This window comes from Centruroides vittatus, unplaced genomic scaffold, assembly GCF_030686945.1.
Source record: "Centruroides vittatus isolate TY-2023 unplaced genomic scaffold, ASM3068694v2 contig_425, whole genome shotgun sequence".
Lineage (NCBI taxonomy): Eukaryota > Metazoa > Arthropoda > Arachnida > Scorpiones > Buthidae > Centruroides > Centruroides vittatus.
Genome location: NW_027122231.1, coordinates 495,441 through 515,199, shown reverse-complemented (window position 1 = coordinate 515,199; position 19,759 = coordinate 495,441). Strand labels below are relative to the sequence as shown.

The 19,759-nt window shown below is 26.5% G+C and overlaps 1 protein-coding gene across 5 annotated transcripts; it reads left to right on the top strand.

Annotated features, from left to right (window-relative positions):
- Window positions 1-564: 564 nt before the first annotated feature.
- On the top strand, window positions 565-16,942 carry LOC136976820 (uncharacterized). 5 transcript variants are annotated; one of them, XR_010880989.1, is made up of 6 exons: window positions 565-629; window positions 1,611-1,828; window positions 8,785-8,978; window positions 11,268-12,183; window positions 13,780-13,837; window positions 13,969-14,043. XR_010880989.1 is itself a non-coding variant. In XM_067272205.1 (6 exons), exons 3-5 carry the CDS (start codon window positions 8,791-8,793, stop codon window positions 13,832-13,834), a joined length of 1,155 nt encoding a protein of 384 aa, XP_067128306.1. In that variant the 5' UTR covers window positions 565-629; window positions 1,611-1,828; window positions 8,785-8,790; the 3' UTR covers window positions 13,835-13,837; window positions 13,969-14,039. The 5 variants fall into 5 exon arrangements, 4 of the variants coding, with proteins under 4 accessions (XP_067128306.1, XP_067128307.1, XP_067128308.1 ...); XM_067272205.1 differs by having other exon boundaries at window positions 11,268-12,179; window positions 13,969-14,039; XM_067272206.1 differs by lacking the exons at window positions 13,780-13,837; window positions 13,969-14,043 and adding an exon at window positions 16,184-16,942 and having other exon boundaries at window positions 11,268-12,179.
- The last annotated feature ends 2,817 nt before the right edge of the window (window positions 16,943-19,759 follow it).

The window sequence follows — 19,759 nt, the reverse complement described above, 5'->3', positions numbered from 1 at the left end:
ATAGAAATAATATATCTCATAGGGAGCTTGATAATTCCAATTTATGTTTCAATATTAAGCGCGAATTGCGGCCCTCTCCTCTTTAAAACAATAGCGTAACAGAGTATGGTTTATGTCTTTTAATTTTGTTTAATTCATCTTATACTAGGATTTGCAGAACATTGACCTTATTAACTATAAATTTTCCTATAATAACTTCTTGTTTAACAGGATATTAGTTGTAGTTACAAATCATTCGTGTATTTACTCGAAGGCTTTCGATAGTTTGAAGAATAATTACAATTTTAAAGCATGATCTATTAAAATAAGATCGCTCAAGATAATTAATTGCTCTGTTTTATCAAATGACATAACTTTGGCATTAAAATTAATTAAATTTTATTTTATGAAACTCAAATGATTTAGAGAAGACTTGTAATGGTTTTTTTATAGTTTGTATTGTGTATATAAGAATAAAAAATAATAATATAACTCTTCTTCTTTTTTCTATTCTACTTTTTAATCTTATGTATTTGATTTAAGGAGGATTCGTCGAATGTATTGTAGAAAAAGCAAATTTTATAAAATTCACTTTCCTGAGAGAATATGTATTTAATGAGAATTTTGATGGATGTTGATAGAAACTGAAGGTGAGTTCATTGAAAATTTCTTAATTTTTTTTTACCAAAAAAAAAACTATTTTCTAAAGACTTCCCATTGATCGTCATTATCATTAAAAAATAATAATAATAATACTTCTACGTAATAAAATTCTATTGTGAATTTTACATGCTTATGCATTCGATTAAACTATATATATATTCCATTGAAATGGCTAATTTACTATAAAATTAAATTAAAATAATGATTAATAGAAATATACATTTTACAATTAAGTAATATATTTATTCGATTCGTGTCGCCATCTATTGGAAACGTGTTTAATATAAAAAATTAACATATTTAATTATTTTTTTAAATTAATTAATTAATTAATTAATTACTTAAAATCTCTACCGCATAATCTGATTAAATAATCGATAAGAATCTTTTCTGTGATTTGTATATGGTAGAGTCGGAATGCATTAATATATAAAATTTATTTATTTAGTTTAATCTGTACAAATTTGTGACATTTGAAAGGAAAAAAAAATTAAATTTAACCCCCTTTTACATTCACTTGCATAAAATTAACAACGTCGAGTGGATTTGACATAAAAAATCCTAATTTCCACAACAATAAGTATAATTTAACCTAAGAATTTCATTCTCGTTCCAACAAAGAACTTCATTTTTCAATTCGCTTCGGGAAATGGAAAAAATATACCTTTATACTAACACCGCCTCATACACTTATATAAATCCTACCACGCACAAATTTGCGCAGAGATATAGGTTACATATACATAAACATACATACATTTATATGCAATAAAAAATATGATATATTACATATCTATCAACACACGGTGTTAAATTATGCATGCATAAGTAACATTACACATAATTATAACAGAATACATACGCTGTGTTTATATATTTGCAGGTGATGTACGGATGGATTTTTTTTCTCAATTTGTAACGAACACGTTTTGTAATTTCTGTAATTTATCAAGTTTTTTCTCATTCAGCAAACCGATGATAACCAATTGGAAGCGGTGTGGCAACACTGAAAGTTTGCTAGATCTGTCGCAAGAGAGAAACGATGGTGACACAAGCAGACGGCATCCAGACTAGATAGAGATACCATCAGATACAGTTCGTTCCTCTAACGATAGAATGAGGACGGAGAAACTGATACGGATCAACTGCGGATGCGTTGCAAGAGAATAAAGGAAAACATAAACAGGTAATAACTTCCACGTCTTACAGGTGGTTTTTTTTTTTTGTATCACTCTATCTTTACCATACTCCTATATCCGCATGCATTCTTCAACAAGTGGTTTCTATCGAATAGCGACTTTAGTTTAGAAATAATTTATTTTACCCCTTTTTTTCCTTATAAATGGAAATTTTTACAAATCTTCAGAATAATATCTTGCGCCCAGTCGACGCCAACTGGGTTACATTGATGTATTGTTCTTCTCATCGACCTGTTGGTATGATCAGCTTCTGAATACAGATCTTTCTTTATGGCTTACGAATCTCTTCAATTTATAAAGATTAAAGAAGTAATCTTACCGAAAAGTTTATAGCTTTTAATTCTTTACTAAACGTTTTTTTTAAATTAGTATATTATCTTTCTCGATTAGTTGCTTATTAAAATTATAATTAATAATTATAATAATATGTAACACGGGTAATCGCATTAATATCTAACACAGGTTATCATAAACGTTAACATTTATCAATAACTTATAACAGAATCTTGACAACTGCTCGAAATCTTTGTAGGTAGCATTGACAGATGATATATCCCCAGAAGCGATTCTTCATCACCTGCGTTCAGGAAAGATTATTCTATTATATCTGCTTCTCCGATTCCTCTTGTAACCATTTCTAATAAGATAAAATTAAACATTTAATTGAATTTAACTGCAAAGTTTCGACTTAATGTTAAATATCGAGTATGGTTTATATATATATATCGTTAAATATCACTTAAATTTTAGAATATTTTTCTCTTTGTTTTCTTTTTTTTTTTATATTTAAATTACCGATTGGCTAGTTTGGCCACCTGGAAAAATTCGATTCTAATAGAGTATCTTCAATGAGCACAACTCAGTTTGCAAACAAGATGGCTTCGTGAGGTGCAGTATAAACGAATACGTTCATCAAAGTAATTTTACGCCTCGGCGATTGAACCTTAAGACAAATAAAGCTAAGGATTACAAAAGGTAGTTAAGGTAGTATCTGTGTAATGAAGACTTGGTTGTTGACTGCCGTCCTGCATATATTAAATTTCCTGTTATTTTTTTTATTTTATTTTTTATTTTTTATGTTTGTTGTTGTTGTTGTTTTCTCATTCTCTCTTTAGTAAATTTAATTTATTATTTTTTATTATATTGCAATAAATTATAACGTACTTTTCCATCTAATTTCTGCATTTAAAAAAGCTCTCCTAGTACAAACGATATTAAAGAATTAATTAATTTAAAATGTAAATATTTATAGTTTATATATATATATATGTATGTATGTATGTGTGTGTGTGTGTGTGTGTGTGTGTGTGTGTGTGTGTGTGTGTGTGTGTGTGTGTGTGTGTATAATGATTTGATAGATAATTAGCAATATTAATGCAATTATTTAATTTAGTTTCTGCCTGGTGACTTAATTAAGATTCTCAAAAAAATGTTTATAAATTAATACTCTTTTGTTTTGTTTGCTTTTCGCATTTTTAAACTTACAACAGCATTAATCTTAATTATACTATTCTGCGAATTTTAATCAGGGATAATGGAAAGAGCGTAAATTTTAATATAAAACGAAAAAAAAAATTGTTGGCAAAAGTTTAATTGTTTAAGTTCATATAGATAATAAACACGTTCATTCTGGGTTCATCAACAGACACATGATTATTAGTAAGATAGAATCAATAATCAGATGGAAACGTTTGCACTTGTGTCAACATCTCCTCCGAAAACCGGTAATTTAATAAGAAAGCAATCAATACTTCTTAACTTGTCCATCAAAATATACCATTCAACTCCAGTTAAACAAATCGAAACTTAAAAGAGTTGGAAAGCTTCAAGTGTTTAATCATTATATTCTTAAATTGAAATATAAATAAAAATCGCTTCACTCTGATTAAAAATGCATTTGTGATCAGGTTAAGCAAGGATAAATCGATATTTCGAAAAGGTATAAATCGATCTACCTCCGAAATTTTTGTCTACCTTTCAGTTATATAATCAAATCTTTCATGTTACGGAGATATCGACAGCATGGAAATTGCAGCTTGACCGATAACAATGGACCCCCTTCTAGGACAAGTATCGTTAGCTTTTGTTAAAAAGAATCCGATCATTCATACAATAAATAACACAATGTTGCTTAATTTCGGATCGAATAATTTACGCTTATTATTTTAGTCATGCTTTGTTTGTCAAGGAAGGTATTGAATAGGTGTCAGGTTCATTTTATGGCAGAAGTAATTAATTCTATAGCTCCTGGTTGATTTTAAGCTTGGAGTAATCTTTCTGTAAATTTTAATACGCTTTCCACTGTAGAAATATCTAATATTTGTGTTGCAGAGTATTAAATTCGCTTTTCATTTTTCTCTTTCTCCTTGGAATTCATTGTGGAAAAATGTCAAATAGCACAAATTTAATTTCTAAAAATGTTGTCTTTGCAAAGAATTCAATTTACTACCCTAACAAAAATATAAGTTTTTACACTAATTAGTTTTATAAACCCAGCGAGTTCATTACAAGACACGAAAACAGAGTAGAATAAATATAAAATTTATTTTCTATTCATTCCAGAATTAGATTGTATTTTGTAATAGTAGTTCCATATGCATCGCTCGCGGTTTCTCTCATTATATATGTATTTGCATATGAATTTTTAGAATAATTATTTATTAATTCCTCCCTCACGCTGTTAAATAAATGTAATTTGCATATAAGCTAACATTAACTAAATCTTAAGTAGTAATATTACGTACTTGCTAAAGTTTTAAAATAACTAAATATTTTTATTCTTTAATTACACACGTTTTAAGATTTATGACAGCGATAATATATTCTCTTCTTTAAAATTTATTTTTAAAACTATACAGTTTTGAATACATCTTTCTTATATGAAATCATGTTTTAAATCAATGTAAAATATTAAATTTTAATTTCGTTTTTATACTTATACGAGCAATAAGGCATTTTCTTATAAGAGTTTATTCTTATTGGAAAATTCGCTATGTCAAAGTAACTCTTTATGAGTGAAATCTCCAATAAAAAATTTATAAAGTTAGATTTTTTTCCCTCCAACTAATTTACATTTTTATCGCGTTCGACTTGAATTAAATGAAAACTAGTCATTTTCTTCTTGAAATTTCTGAGAAAATTATTTCACTTTTCCAAAGAAAAAATGAATATTTCTACTTTATTTTACGAAAATTAAATTTTCAATATATTATTCATTATATTCCATAAAGTAATAAAGTAGTTCATATTAGAAAAAGTTTGAATTAAATTCTTTAAAAAAAGAAATCATTTTAAAAGTTTTTACTTTAATTTCTATCGTTTCTTATAATCAAATAATGATAAACATCTTAATATCTAATCAATTAATTTAAGGTCATTTTAATAAAATTAATATTTTATGCGTTGTAAATTAAATATATGTAATTATATATTTATAAATTTAAAACAATTTCCGATCTGATTAACATTATCATCAGTTTTATGTAATTATGTAATAAATTATAAATTCACATGGCTCTAAATTGTATATTTGTTAGATCCAAGTCTCACATAAGGGGATACGTTGGTAGGTCTGTACGTAAATTTTGTAGGTAAATCAGAAATGCAGTTTTATATATATATAGTATGTGTGTATGAAAATATATTTTAGAAAGTAAAGATTTTTTCTATTTTTGATATAGTTAATGAGTTAATTTTTGATTAATAGAGTATATTCCTTATCTGTCCTCCCGAATATGTCTGTATTTGATAAGATTATAGGCTTATTATATTTAGAATATACATTTTAGAAATTCTTTCAGTTCTCAAGTTTTCTTTATAAAAGTATAGTGGAAAGAAAATTGTCTATATTGTCTCCCCAAACCAGATTTTTAAGGAGAGAACTTTAAAATGATGTTGTATCGAAAAAAATATAAGCATTTCAATATTTCAAAAGTCTTTTATAAATAAGATAAAATGTTCCTTTACTAAAACTAACATCTTAAAAAATTCGCACTTTACAAAGCAGAAAAATATGTATAAATTTTAAAAAAGAATGCACTTTTTTCTTAAAAATCCTTTTTAATTTAATGCAATTTTGTTATTTATAATATAGATAGCAACAATTTAATTTTATATAAATATAAAAATGTGTACATTAAGTTATTGTTTGTAGTTTTTTTTAATAAATAAAACAAATATATATATATATGTACAGTAGTGTACATATCCTGTAGGAATATTTAATAATAAAAAATAATAATAATAATAAGATTTATAAGATTACAAGTTTTTTATGTTGTTCGTCAATTTAGAATATAAATTAGTTTTAAAGAAGATTATCTAATTTCTAAATTAAACAAAAAATTGTATGCTACTTTTTCTTTCTCCTTTTTATTTTTAATTTTATGTTTGTAAAAATAATATATTTTTTTAACTTTTTAAAATAAACATTTTCTCATTTTTTAGTATTATTATTTAGTTTATTTTTATTGATTTTTCACTTTATTAATTACGTTTGTTTACAAACTTGTAATAAATGGATTTAAGTTTTATTCGGTAAAATTTTTAATTATAAGAAAAACAAAGGTCACAATTTTTGCTTCTTAAATTTTCTTATAAAATATTTAAATTGAAAATATTTTAAAATATTTTTTAAATTTATTTTCACTTCCAATTTTATTTAATAATTTTAAATAAAATTTCTTAAAGTCTGTTTAATTAACTTTAAGGAATATTCCCTAAAATACTGTTCCTTAAAGTTAAGTTCTTTCGCAGTGTTAATGTCAATAATGGTAAATAATATTCTTTAAATTTTTTACATATTTTTTAAATAAATGTTCCTCGATTATTTTTTTAAAGTTATTTTAAGGAATATTCTAAAAAATAATCCTTAAAATAACGTTTATGGTTGCGTAGGTATATAAGTCATTAAATTTATTCTAAAGAATTCTTATAGTAAAAAAAGTATTCTTAAATTTGAATATAGATAAGATAAATAGAGCACTTTATCTACTTTTAGTAGCATTTCTTAAACATATTTTAACCTCTAAAATTTATGATTAATATTTTTTTATTCTTGACGTTTTATATAATGTATATACATATATAAAAAAGCATGAAGTTTATTCTAAATCAAATTTTTCTTCGTAATTAAAAACATCAATAAAAATCTTTTTATATACAGTATTTTTCTTTCCTTTTCTATGAAGTATACCTATTTGAAAAATCAGACGTAAAGATTAAATATTATTTTAAGAATTAAACCTTTTATTTGCTTAATGTCTTCCTTCCGTTGTATAATGAAGACACGTGATTTTATTCATCCTGCATTTGCTTTGAAGATTACATAAAGATCTCTTCTCTGAGTAGAATGACGTCAGAAAGAAGTGAAAGTATCGGATGTTCACTTTTCTTAAAAGATCCCTTCGGAATTCTACTTGTACTTGATTATTTTATTGAAAACAATTTGAAGTCACCTTCTTTACATAATCCTGTAAATTATAGATATATATATATATATTAATATTATATTACATTAAAAGAACATATAAGCAATTAGTATAGTCCATGTAAACAAATAAAACTCCTACAAAACATTTTATGATTTTAGTAAGTAGTGCTTCTTCTATTGATCTGTGGTAAAATGTCTATACTGTAGCTCAGTCATTAGCGGAGTTCTGATAGAGGGAAGGAAATAAAAAAAAATCAATTATTTAATACATAAAACGCATTCTGCTGAATCTTTTCACAAAATAATGGATTTATAAAAAGTAAAATTTAATTTGCAATGCTTAAACAACATTAAAATTTAAACCAATCGTATACCAACAATCTAACAATGATTTGTATTGATAGAACAAGTTAATAACTGTAGAATTAAATAAGCTAGTGGTCACATTAGCACTTCTGCATTAGTTTCTTTGCTATTATTCTCCAGACACAATGGAAGAAAGGAAATTAAACGTTGATTGTAAGAAAAGCTTTTAATGTAAGTGAATGGAAGAAAGTTACTTCTAATTTTGTCTTGATAGATCATAAGAATAAACTAAAATCAGTATAGCATTTGGAATCATTCACGGTATTATTTGGTACTGCTAGTCACGTCAATAGTTAGGCTACGTATAAATTGCACTGAAATTACTTGATTTTTAAACGATAACTTATCTTTATTGCATAATTTACTTGATTTTAAATTAGAAATTAACTGATGTAAACATTCGGTATACAAATATGCATATTATGTATAATGCTCGCTTTTAACCTGTGCATATCTCTACTTCAAAATTATCACTTAATTAACTTTTCTTTTTAGAGAATAAAGCTTTGATTTTTAAATTTAAGTGAAAGTTTTAACCCAGAACGAGAATTTAAATATAAAATGATTATTTAATTATAGTTTTAATATAATAAAAGAGCGTATCATAAATCTTCGTCAAAGAGAAAGCCATCAAACCATTCATATAAGATAACCAAATCGATAAACCGTTTATAATATAGATTGCTGGATTTAGTACCGTAAAAGGGTTAAACCGATTAAATTATTAATATATTTGAGTGCCAGTAAAGAAATTAATAATGAAGTAGAATGCTTTATATTTTATGAATTTATAGACTTAATCTTTAAGTTATATACTAGATTATCTTATTACTCTTATAAACTATTTCTGACCTCATTAACTGAAAGTTATCTGTTGAATAGGCAAGAATGTATTAGGTGTTAAAGATAGAAACAATAGAATTTCTACTGTATTTTCAAAAGCAATTATCTTCTATAATTTATAAGCAGCGTAAATAAATTCCGGAAAAAATCTTTTAAAAAAAGAAAAGGTTAAGTTAGATAATAAATTGCTGGAAATTTTTTTGTTTTTCTTTCTTTCTTTCTTTAAAATACGGTTATAATATATCAGAAAAAAGAAACCAGAATAAAATATTTCTTCTAAAGGAGTTCACTTCTTTATTGCAGGAAATAATGAGCATCAATATACCCAGATTTGGTGGTAACATTAATACCAGTTTACCAGGAAATCAGTCTTCCAAGCCATCTTGTCATCCTGCTCAGACGACTGAAGCCGCAATTCTTTTCACTATAGCTGTTTTCGGAATGGTAGCAAATTTATTTCTGATGTTGCTAATTATAATTAAACGGCCACTTAGACGGTGTGAGTACATTTAATCTCTTTAAAATTTAACAAAAATTGTCTTTAAATTCAAATTTATTCGGACATTCTTAATATAATTGATTTATGTTCGTCTAAAAGCGCATTTACAGTAGTGAATGAATTTAATATATCTGGCAAACACACGTATATATATATATATATATATCTTTTGAAAATTATTTTTGATAAGTGCACTTCATAAATCAAACATCATGAAAGTTGTTATTGATACCAAGCGAAAAATTTGTTTGAAACCTTTCAGGGGTGGCAGAAAATTATATATATTCAATATATATATATATATATTTAAAAAAAAAAAAAAAACATATTTTTGAATTTCGCGTTAGAAAATCATACTAAAAATTTAAAGAAAATATAAAATAAATATATATATATATTAAAATTAAATATTAAATTTTAGAAAATTGCCCAACTTACGTGGAATTTGATATATATTTATATAACATTTTATTTTTAAAGTAAGTTGTTACAAAATTGAGATAGGAAATAGTTTTATCATTTTATAAGATTGTATTATTTATTTATCTATTATTATTTAATCCGTTTTTTATCGATATCGAATCTAGAAAATGTAAAATATTAACGAATTAATAATAAATTAAAGATTAGAAATGAAAATCTAAGTAAATTCTCTTGGAATACATTCGGATTTAAAGTCATTAATTTCTCTACAGATATTTATTGAAGGATTCTCTACACTGCGCAAAAGTCTCGAGATACACCTACCTGTTTATGATAGCTCACCACCGATTAATGCTAGTCAAATAGGTAGAAAAATTGAATCTAGTAATGAGATTCAAGTTTAAAGAATTCAAAATCCTTAAAACTAAGAAGAAATTTATTTTATAATCTATTATTTTTGTTTCTCTTCTATTTATCTTAGGTCAGGATGCATTTTTTTTAATTATGTAAGCACGTTAAAATGAATAGGATATAATGCAATACAAGTAATGAATCTTTAATATTACACGGTGTACAGCGCATTAATATTATTTTCATCTTAATATAATTGCTTTATGTAGTATCATCGAAGCTGTTTTTATTTGACTGGAAAAATATTCTAGCAAATTTCCGTTATTGTAGATTAGAATGCATTTTCTTTTCCTTTTACGTGGACAATTGACATGGAGAATAATTGAAAGTTTATTACGTTAAGCTTTTAAGCTGTAAAGTTGTTTATTCTGTTTATTCCTGAATGAATATAAACTGCTTACTCGATTTTCGATAGGTTTTTAAGCATATTTTATAGCTAAAAAATTAAAAATTATTTTCTTAATATTCATTTATTAAATATATTTTATATTTATTTAAAATCTTCTTCGCAAATATAACATTTAAACTAGCCTCAATATATAATTTTAATAATGATATTATCTAAATACGCATAGAACTTGTAAAATAGTCATTTTTCTTTAAAATCGCCATGTAAACTTATTTTAAAAACTATCACGTCATTTAAATTTTTTCGTTTTCTAATATACTAAATCGCAGCATAAGTCTAAATCCAGATTGACAATACTTTCTTTTTCTTTTTTTTACCATAAAATCAAATTTTCTCCATTCTCTTTGTAAATGTCTAAGCATAATTTATACACTACAAAATGAGCTTCATCCGAGCGCAAAACTTACTCGAGTCAGTGCGAGCACACGATCAATCATAAAAGACAGAAAAATCCGATAGTAGAATAGGCATAAAGGGGAAAGAAAAAAATAAGATTATACAAAAGGTTTGAGGTGAAGATAGAAATCCAATCTGTCACGTAATACCTACTACCTATTGAATACTTCTTTCCCTTGAAATTATTCGATTTTTTACAAAATTTGATATTTGATGACGTTCAAATTATTTTTTGGTTTAATACATTTTTTAATACTTATTTTATCACACTGGATTTTCTATATTTCAAGCATTTTTTTAAATTCTGTTTTATAATTTATTTTTTCAATAATGGCTGTAAATAAATTCGTTAAATTATATTATTTATCGTATAATTACACTTGAAAATATGATTTAGATAGATTGCAGGAAATGCATATTGAAAATTATGTTAAATTTCTCCAGAGTAAATTAATACATTCGAAATGTAAATTGCAGATATAATTGTTTTGTAATTTCCAAAAATGTATCTATAATCACTTTCGAAATGTTTAAGTAATGTTATAATTTATTTTAAAACTTATCCATTTATTATTAGATATTTGTAACTGAATGTAAGAAATTCTACTGTAATGTTGTATTGATTTGTTTTACACTTTTTCTTTGCAGTTGGTCACAAGGATTGCTTTTCCATCAAGGGCTTGTGGACTGTACTCGTGCGAGTCTTCTCTTACCTTTAGGCATTAATGTATTATTTTGTCAACGTCTTCCCAAATGTTCCTATATAGAAACGGCTTTTCTCATTGTCGTAACAGTGTCGACGGTCAATTTATTAACTTCGGTCATAAACGATGCACCGACATTACCCGAGCAAGATGACATTTCTCTGGAGCCACAGTGGAGCGACAATAATCACATAATTTTAAATAACAGACAATGTATCTGTTTCGGACTTTTTATAATCTGGTTTGCGAGTTTGACAATCAATTTGGGTCCAACTTTTCTCAGTGGTACATTGTGGAGTGCGCAAGATCCCGATGCCTGTCCCATGGTTTACGGTTCTGTCAGGCATTACGTATTAAACGTATTGTGGGTCACTGTAAATGTGCTCTGCATAGTTCTCACTGGTATTCATCTTCGTAAACTACACAAAGACTTAAAAGGTTCTAACTTAGACGCCTTGAGAGTTTCGGGTTTGATGGCTACCATGATATCTGTTCACCAAGATCGAGAATTCTGTGATTCTCAACCAGTCGGAGGATATATCGAACGACTCGAACAGGAAGGTATAAGAAGAGTTAAGATGTTCGTCGTGATTTTAGTGGCGTATCTGTTGTTCTGGGGCCCTCTTTTTCTCGTAATGTTGTTCCAACCAAACATAGATAGCAAATCTTCTTCGTACGAAATAGCCCTTCATGTAGCATTTGTACACGCTTTTGTCAATCCAACCCTATTATTGGTGCTACATAAAAACTTGAGACAAGCCGCTGCCGAATTGGTTTGCTGTCATTGTTGGGCCCCGTCAGATTTTGGAACTCTGCCTTATGAAATTGAGCCAAACGAAATTAATCGGAATTATATGTGAGTATGTGAACTTTTTCATTTTCTTAAACATACAATATTATGTAAGTATATGTTTTAAATGTTTATTTAAAGCAGTAGCCCCTCTCTACGATTTCTCATTTAATTTTGGCAATGAATTTTATTCTTACTTGCGTTAAACTTTCTATTTGATAGCCCACGATTAAATTACTCGAGCAATTAAAAAAATAAAGGAAGGAGAAAGAAATTGTTAAAGCTGAACGTATCGATTTTTGCATGTTACCTTTTCATTATGTCGTAATAAAGATCCACGTTTAACTTTTATGGTAGATTTCGAAAATGGGTGACTTTCAGAATGTAGATTCGATAGTTTTTACGTTTATTGATGCAGACAAAGAATAATTCTAAATCATAAAATTTACTGTAATAGATGAAAAGTCGAAAAGAACACTCGTAATGTTTTCAATGAAATATATGACATTATTATTCAAGAAAAAAAAATATATATATATATATTTGAAAGCTAGAACATATATCGTTGATTGATAATGTAATAAAAGTAAATTTTTAACCAGTTCACTTTATATATAAAAACCGGAGAGAAAAACACGGTACTGCACATAAAAACTTGAAAATTCGCTTTCTGTATCTTCAAGGTCTCGAAGTTTAGAAAGCATTAACGTAATTATGTTAGGATTTTCGTTCAGGGAGAAATTCAATGGTTTGAAATCAATAAAAATAAATAGTCTAAGTCCAACAGTTGTGTTAAATATTTAAGTTTCATCCCTCGAAGGTAAGAAGACTTAAGTCTCTAGACTAACGCAATTTTCTTGTTGTTTTTAACTCGTCAACATTTGAGTTTACTTAGAAACATTCGAGAGAATTTAATAGTACTTTTATATCCAAATTTATGTGTACTCCAAATCAATGGAAAATTGTTCAAATGTTTGCATTTACTTAAAAGATCTGCATTATGTTGGTTAACTGAATTTGGAAACTTTAGTTTCTTTAGAACGAAGTAACTATTTACGTCGATAATAAATCTGTCATATTAAAAAATTCGTTTTGCATTATTAAGGTGGATAACCACCAACCACTTAATCCTTAATAGATGTCAGTTAGTATATTATTATCTACACATTGTTTAATAATTGAAAATCGATATTTTTTAATCTGAAGACAACAGGAGAGTAACGGTTAGTGAAGAATCTTTATCAGTTTACTTCATAAATTCTATAAATAACAAAGTAGCTTTTATCTTTAATAATTGAATCATCTTTTGCAAAAGCGGTTAAAAATTACCAGCAATACTGCTTTGTTAATTGAATCAAGCAAGCAATAACTAAATTATTGATAAGGAAAGAGCAAAAGACAGATAATGAACTGCTTTCTATTCAGTTTGGCCTATTCCAATGCATTTCACGAGTGTAATTAATAATATAAAACTTGGATTTTTATCAGAAATTAAAATTTTATACATCATTTTCTATACTTTCTTCCCTATTAACGGCGGCCATTAAAATTTGATATATTCTGTATATCCGGATTATATAAGTTTACAAATTGAATCTCGGTTCTTCTATTCAGAAGTTAAGAGGAAAAACAAAGAAAAATTGTTTTTTTCCCCTTATCTTTTAAGGGTTGTAGGAGAGAGAGGATTCAGTTCAGCACTCCGAGAAACAGATGATGAATAGTAGGTAATAAAATGAACGTAAACATAAAATAAAGTACTATTTTTACGATCTTAATGGATCAGAGGTGTATAGTGTGGGCCACGCTACGTTCTAATGAACAACATAAAGCTACAGTTTTCATTTTTATAAAACAGATAATTTGTCCATCTCGAGTTGGAAGCTCTGTTAGTTGCAGGGGTTATCATAAAACTATATTTGAACAATGACAGATTTTGTTTGTAGATAATGAACGTTCAGGTATAATAATTCAGTTGTTTGAATTTTTCAAATTTATTTATTTTTCTACTCGAGTTATCAACTTTATAATTATTATATTTATTTTCTTTGCTATGCATTTAATTTTAATTGGATTTTTTAATATTATTTTATATTTCTCTTCTACAATAATAAGAGAGAGAAGACAGTTTTATTCATTATTCTAGTTTAATAACATACAAAATTCTACTATAATAATCATCGTATTCATTTATTAAAATCTTTAATATAAGATTTATTGATATTTTAATAAAATTATTAACATCTTTATTAGGTTTCTACCTTAGAAATCGAATTTAAAAAGATAAATTGATACTTAATTTGAATTTTTAAATACGTTTAAATGTTTTTAGATTGGGGAAATTTGATTAAGTTTGAATTTAAAGCAAATAAATATATTTCCAGTTTTGTTTACTTTGAAATAAATAAATAACATTCACATATATTAAATACTGGGAAGAATAAATTATTAAGAAAACAAGTTCATGTTTTATCTATTTCTTCACATGAAAATAAATAATAGATTATTACTTTCCTTGTGTAATCTCTCCGTAGGAAATGAAAGATTTCTAATAAATTGCTCTCTTTCTTCCTTTTTCACTCTCAATAAGAACTTTTCTAACTTTGAGAAAAGGGAAATAACCAGTCGAAATCGTCTTACGTTTTTAACCGTTTGCAATCGGCCAGATTTTTTTCTTCCTCTGTCATTAAAATTAATAGGAAACTAACTTTATCGTTTAATTTAATAAAAATTGCTTATTTGGCATCATATAATTATATTATGTATACCTTAAAATCAATTAATTTAATGTGAAAACAGTCGTTAAAATTTTAAAAATGTAATATTGTTCTTAGCTTTTATGGCTATTTGATTTAGAATTTATAACATTTATGATTGTAAATAAAAAATATTTAGGCTTATTTTAAATTTATAACCTAAATATCTATGACAGAATTCATTTATATGTTAATTTACATAAATATACACGGTAATTTTTTAAATTAATTAATTAAAATTAAGCGTAAAACTATAATTTTGCCTTAGAAATAGGAAAGAAACAGCACGGAAGATTAAAACAAAATATTATACTTTTATGTTAAAAAATGCATTCACTAAAATGTAAAATTTGTAAAGACATAAATCAGATGGCATAAAATGTATTTTTAGTATAAAATTTTAAGAAAAATAATTTATATATATATGTTAATGTTAATGTTATGTGTGTAATAATTGTCACATATCCAAAAAACGTTATTTGTATTTGGGTTTTCATTAACGAATCAGATATTAATTGTTTAATTAAAATAGATAATGCTGTTATGAGAACAGCAAATTGATTATTTTTTTTCTGGTCCTTTTATCTAATTTTAGATTTAGTTTAAAGATTATAATCCATTGCCATTAATTGAATTGGAGTATTTCATGAATATTCATCTCTTTAATTCAATTTTCTCTTTTAATATTTTTATTCAATGCTCGGAGGAATGTTATATAAATCTGTGTAAAGATGAAATTTAGCAGGGATTGAAATTGTTACGTAATGTCCTTCGTCACTAATGATATATTTATTCATACCGAAGAGTAAGTGTATATCATTGGTTGGAAATTGTAACACATAACACGATTCAACGTTTAGGAACTGAAAAAAGAAAAAAAAAGTTATTATCAATTTATGCAAACGAAATTTTAATTAAAATTTAAATTAATGTAAGTTTATTAGTGTAAGTAATTTTAAGATGATGTTAAAGTAAAACGTGAGTTACCTTTGGCCAAATTTTAATCAATTACTTTAATATATTAGAGGTTCCCAAGCAATTAACGTTAGAGTTACTACTGGATAGGATTTGCGCTCTCGATTAAATGAGAGGGGGAAAAAAAAGGAAAAAAAAAGAAAATGATATAATCTCCGGTTCTCACTTCTTTTCAGTTATGTTAAGAGAGCGGTTAGAACTGGGAATGCGAGTAAATAAATTCGATCTAACCGAACACGGTGCGACTAGCAATCCTATCTAGAACTAAAACAAGCTTCGGAACCACTAAAAGCGAATACACAATGCGATATTATATTTCCTAACCTGACTTTTTTCCTTCAGGGAGACGACCTTATGACGTGACAACAAAAGTATTCAAAGTTAAAAATTAGTATAATACCATAAATCCCGTCCCTAGAAAAAGTACATAAGAGAGGGGGAAAAATGATAAAAACAAAATATTAAGTCAAAGGAGGAAAAAATAAAATAAAATAACTTCAGATAAAGCTTCTTTCGTGTTGAATTCCCAGCACGCTAAGCTTCACAATCAACTCACGAAGATACAAGTTATTTCAGGAATTGAATTATCAGTGTCGAATTGAAAGGTTTCCAAAATAAATTTCTATAAAGTTTGTAAAATAAACGGTAATGAAAGTTCTCATCTTTAGGGAATTTTTTTCGTTTACACATCCTGACAGTCGAAATTTTATCTTCTCATCTTGGATGTCTTCTACGACTACCCACCCTATCTGTCTGTCTCTTTCTCTGTAATATAGGATTCGAGAGTTTAAAAAAAAAAAAAAATCTGATATGTGTTTAAACTCTATTTAATTGGTTAAAGCTTTTGTAATTCAAGAAACGGGTAAACAATAATTCGCGTGGCTTAACGGTATTATCATCTTAACTCGGTAGATGTTGTTTAACGACTCGTTTTATCACCAAGAATGATAAATCCACAAAGCTCTGCCTATATAAAAGAGAAATATGTGTATGAAATATTTACGGAATTTTTTTTTCTTCTATATTATGTAAATAATTGTCTGATGTCACGACGTGTTTTATGATTTGTCACACACTTTTTCTGATAAAAAAAGAATTTTATTCCTGATCCATATTGGAAGGAATGTTTTAAGATATACTTTAACTTTACAATGTTTATTTTAAGAATCTGCACAGGAGTTTTTAATAAAAAGTGTTTTTCTGATGTTTGAACTCTTGCCTGGTTATTAGAGATAATGATGATATATCTTATTAATTAACTTTTGTGAAATCGTTTCGGTAGAAGGCGACAATGAACATAAAAATGATCTCATCCAATTAAGAAGTTAACAAGCTTGATTAACACTTCTAAACACACTGTTCGTTACTAAAAGGTTTTACGTCGTTATTAATAATTATACAAATTTAGAACCACGAAAAAAAACGGCCAGGGAGTGATTTTATGCAAATTAACTCTCGAAAACGAAATGAAATATTGTTACGGAGTATCTCTTTTTCTAATTAAGGGTTCGTTGATCTCTGCGTGTTCGACATTATTTTTAAGTAGGGGGAAAAAATTATCAAAAAATTGTCGGATGTTGGCCGATTGAATAATTTGCAGTTTTAATGAATTATTAATTCCTTCTTCGATAAAAATTTTCTAAAGTTTTGAAGGATAATAACAAGCAAGGTGAAGTATTAGCGGCATGACTTATCTGCTGCGAAATTTGCATTACAGATTAATTAGTATGATACCATAAAGAGATCTTCTTTGTTTCATTATCTCTTAACAGAAGCCGTAAAATACTTCATTCTTATAATACTCCTTTCGAAAATACGAAAATTTTCAACATAAAACTAAAATATGATGCACGTTATTTTTTAAACAGCACTTCGAATCTTCGAAAGTTTTTTTTTGTTGTTGTTTTCTTTTCATTAAACTCGATTAAATTTACTATACTTAACTATTTGAAAACAATTTTTTTTGATTGCTTAATCCGAGTAAGAACGAAATTAAATTTATGTATATTCGAATTTAAATTATTATTATTTTTATTTAAGATAGAAACTTTAATTGCAAATAGATTAAAATTCGTTAAGAATCAAAAGATCATATTGAAAGTTTGTTTTTTTTCTTTCATCAGTTTTATTCCTGTCGGAAATGAAATTCCGACTGGAATAAAGCTGATTGAAATTTCCGTCAATATAAAGTAAACTTCCTAATGAAAAGATATGTAGAATCGAGCTAAGACGAGTTTGTTTTCGAGATGAAAGGTGAATTTTTTTTTTCTAATCTTGTAAAATAATTTTATTTTTGTTTTCAAAATAACTAAGTTTACTTAATTTTTGTAAACTGAAATCTAAATTCATGAATATCTCGTTTAATTTTCAGATAAATTACTGTATCTATCTATCTATCTCCTTCTCAGCACTGTTTAAATCAATTAATAAACACACCTGATTTATATTCGCTGAGCTTATTGTTTTATTCCGAACGTTTTCAGCCTACTATAATAGTGTGTTTATTTATTAATTAAATTACTGTAATTATTAGGACTGGGAATAGAAAATACTTCTTAAAATGTCAAAAAAAGTATAAATTTAAAGCATTTTCTAATGAAATTTTGATTTGTTACGGCTTTAAGCTATATTTAAAGTAAAAGCTTTAACATAGTACATAAGAGACCTATTAACGTAACAATGGACAATTCATGTTTTTCTTACTTTGACGATGGAAGGAGGCCCCTCGTGATGCCCTAAATTTCATCTCGTTTAGCGTATGGATAAATCCTATAACATATTTTCAAATTAAGATAGTAAATCATACTAAAAAATTCAAACATAACACTGTATTAATCACTTAATTATATTTTTAATACAGTATTAAAAAAATGTAAGATTTATCAATTACTAAAAAATATTTTCTTTATTATACACGCAAGAGTAATTTTATGATTTTAATTGATATAAATTATATAATTATAATGGTAATCGTGTTTACTTTACGCTTAATTATAACGGTGCTATCGAGTGAATGAAACCTTTAGATGACGAAGATAGCCTATATATTTTAATATATTAAGTTATTCCTTTTAAAATAAGATAGGATTTATTCCTTTAAATTTGGCAATATATTAAAATATTGTTTCTTATCTGTTTTTTATCCTCTTCTCCTTCCCCTTTTCTTTAACCGAGTTAGGAAGTTATTCCCAGAGGCGACTTTTGGTAAGAATTTTTTCTGTAATTGGTATGTCATTGAGACTGAATCTAATGCCATCCCATTATTTTTATTACTCTGGAAGCTAACGTTAACAGGTGAACTGCAATAAAATCAAATAAGAACACGATACGTTTCCGCCAAAATATTTTAACGATTTTTTCTTCTTAGTTTTTTTAAACATGAAAATCAAAAAAGAATTTTGCAATTTGTTAATCAAACTCGATTAGGAAAAACGCTATCGACGACTAAAATCAATAAAACTTTATAATTAGATTCATGTTTAAAAAAACCTCCTTTACACGTTTTATTAACTCCGAAATGTTTTCTGACTGAATTTTGTACATTTATTTATGACCGAATGACCAATTTTACATACCGAAATAGCTGACTGTATTAAAAATAAATTATACAAAGTAAAATATTATATTCATTCTCATTTAATCATCATTAAAATTCTGAAATATACGATTACGATCTCCCTTTTTTTCCGGTTAGTAAAGGGATTTATAACACGACATTGATTAAATCTTCGGCAGTAATGTCATAAAACGGCCGGCAGAGAATGTATTAGTTGGAATTAAAACATCTTTTTTTTTAATTTCGAATATTAACTTCCATTCTAAACTTTCTCGAAAAGTTAACTATAATGTGCAGTTATACAGGTACTGGTAGGAAGTCACACCCGGATTACAGATAAGCGTTTAATTGACAATATGATT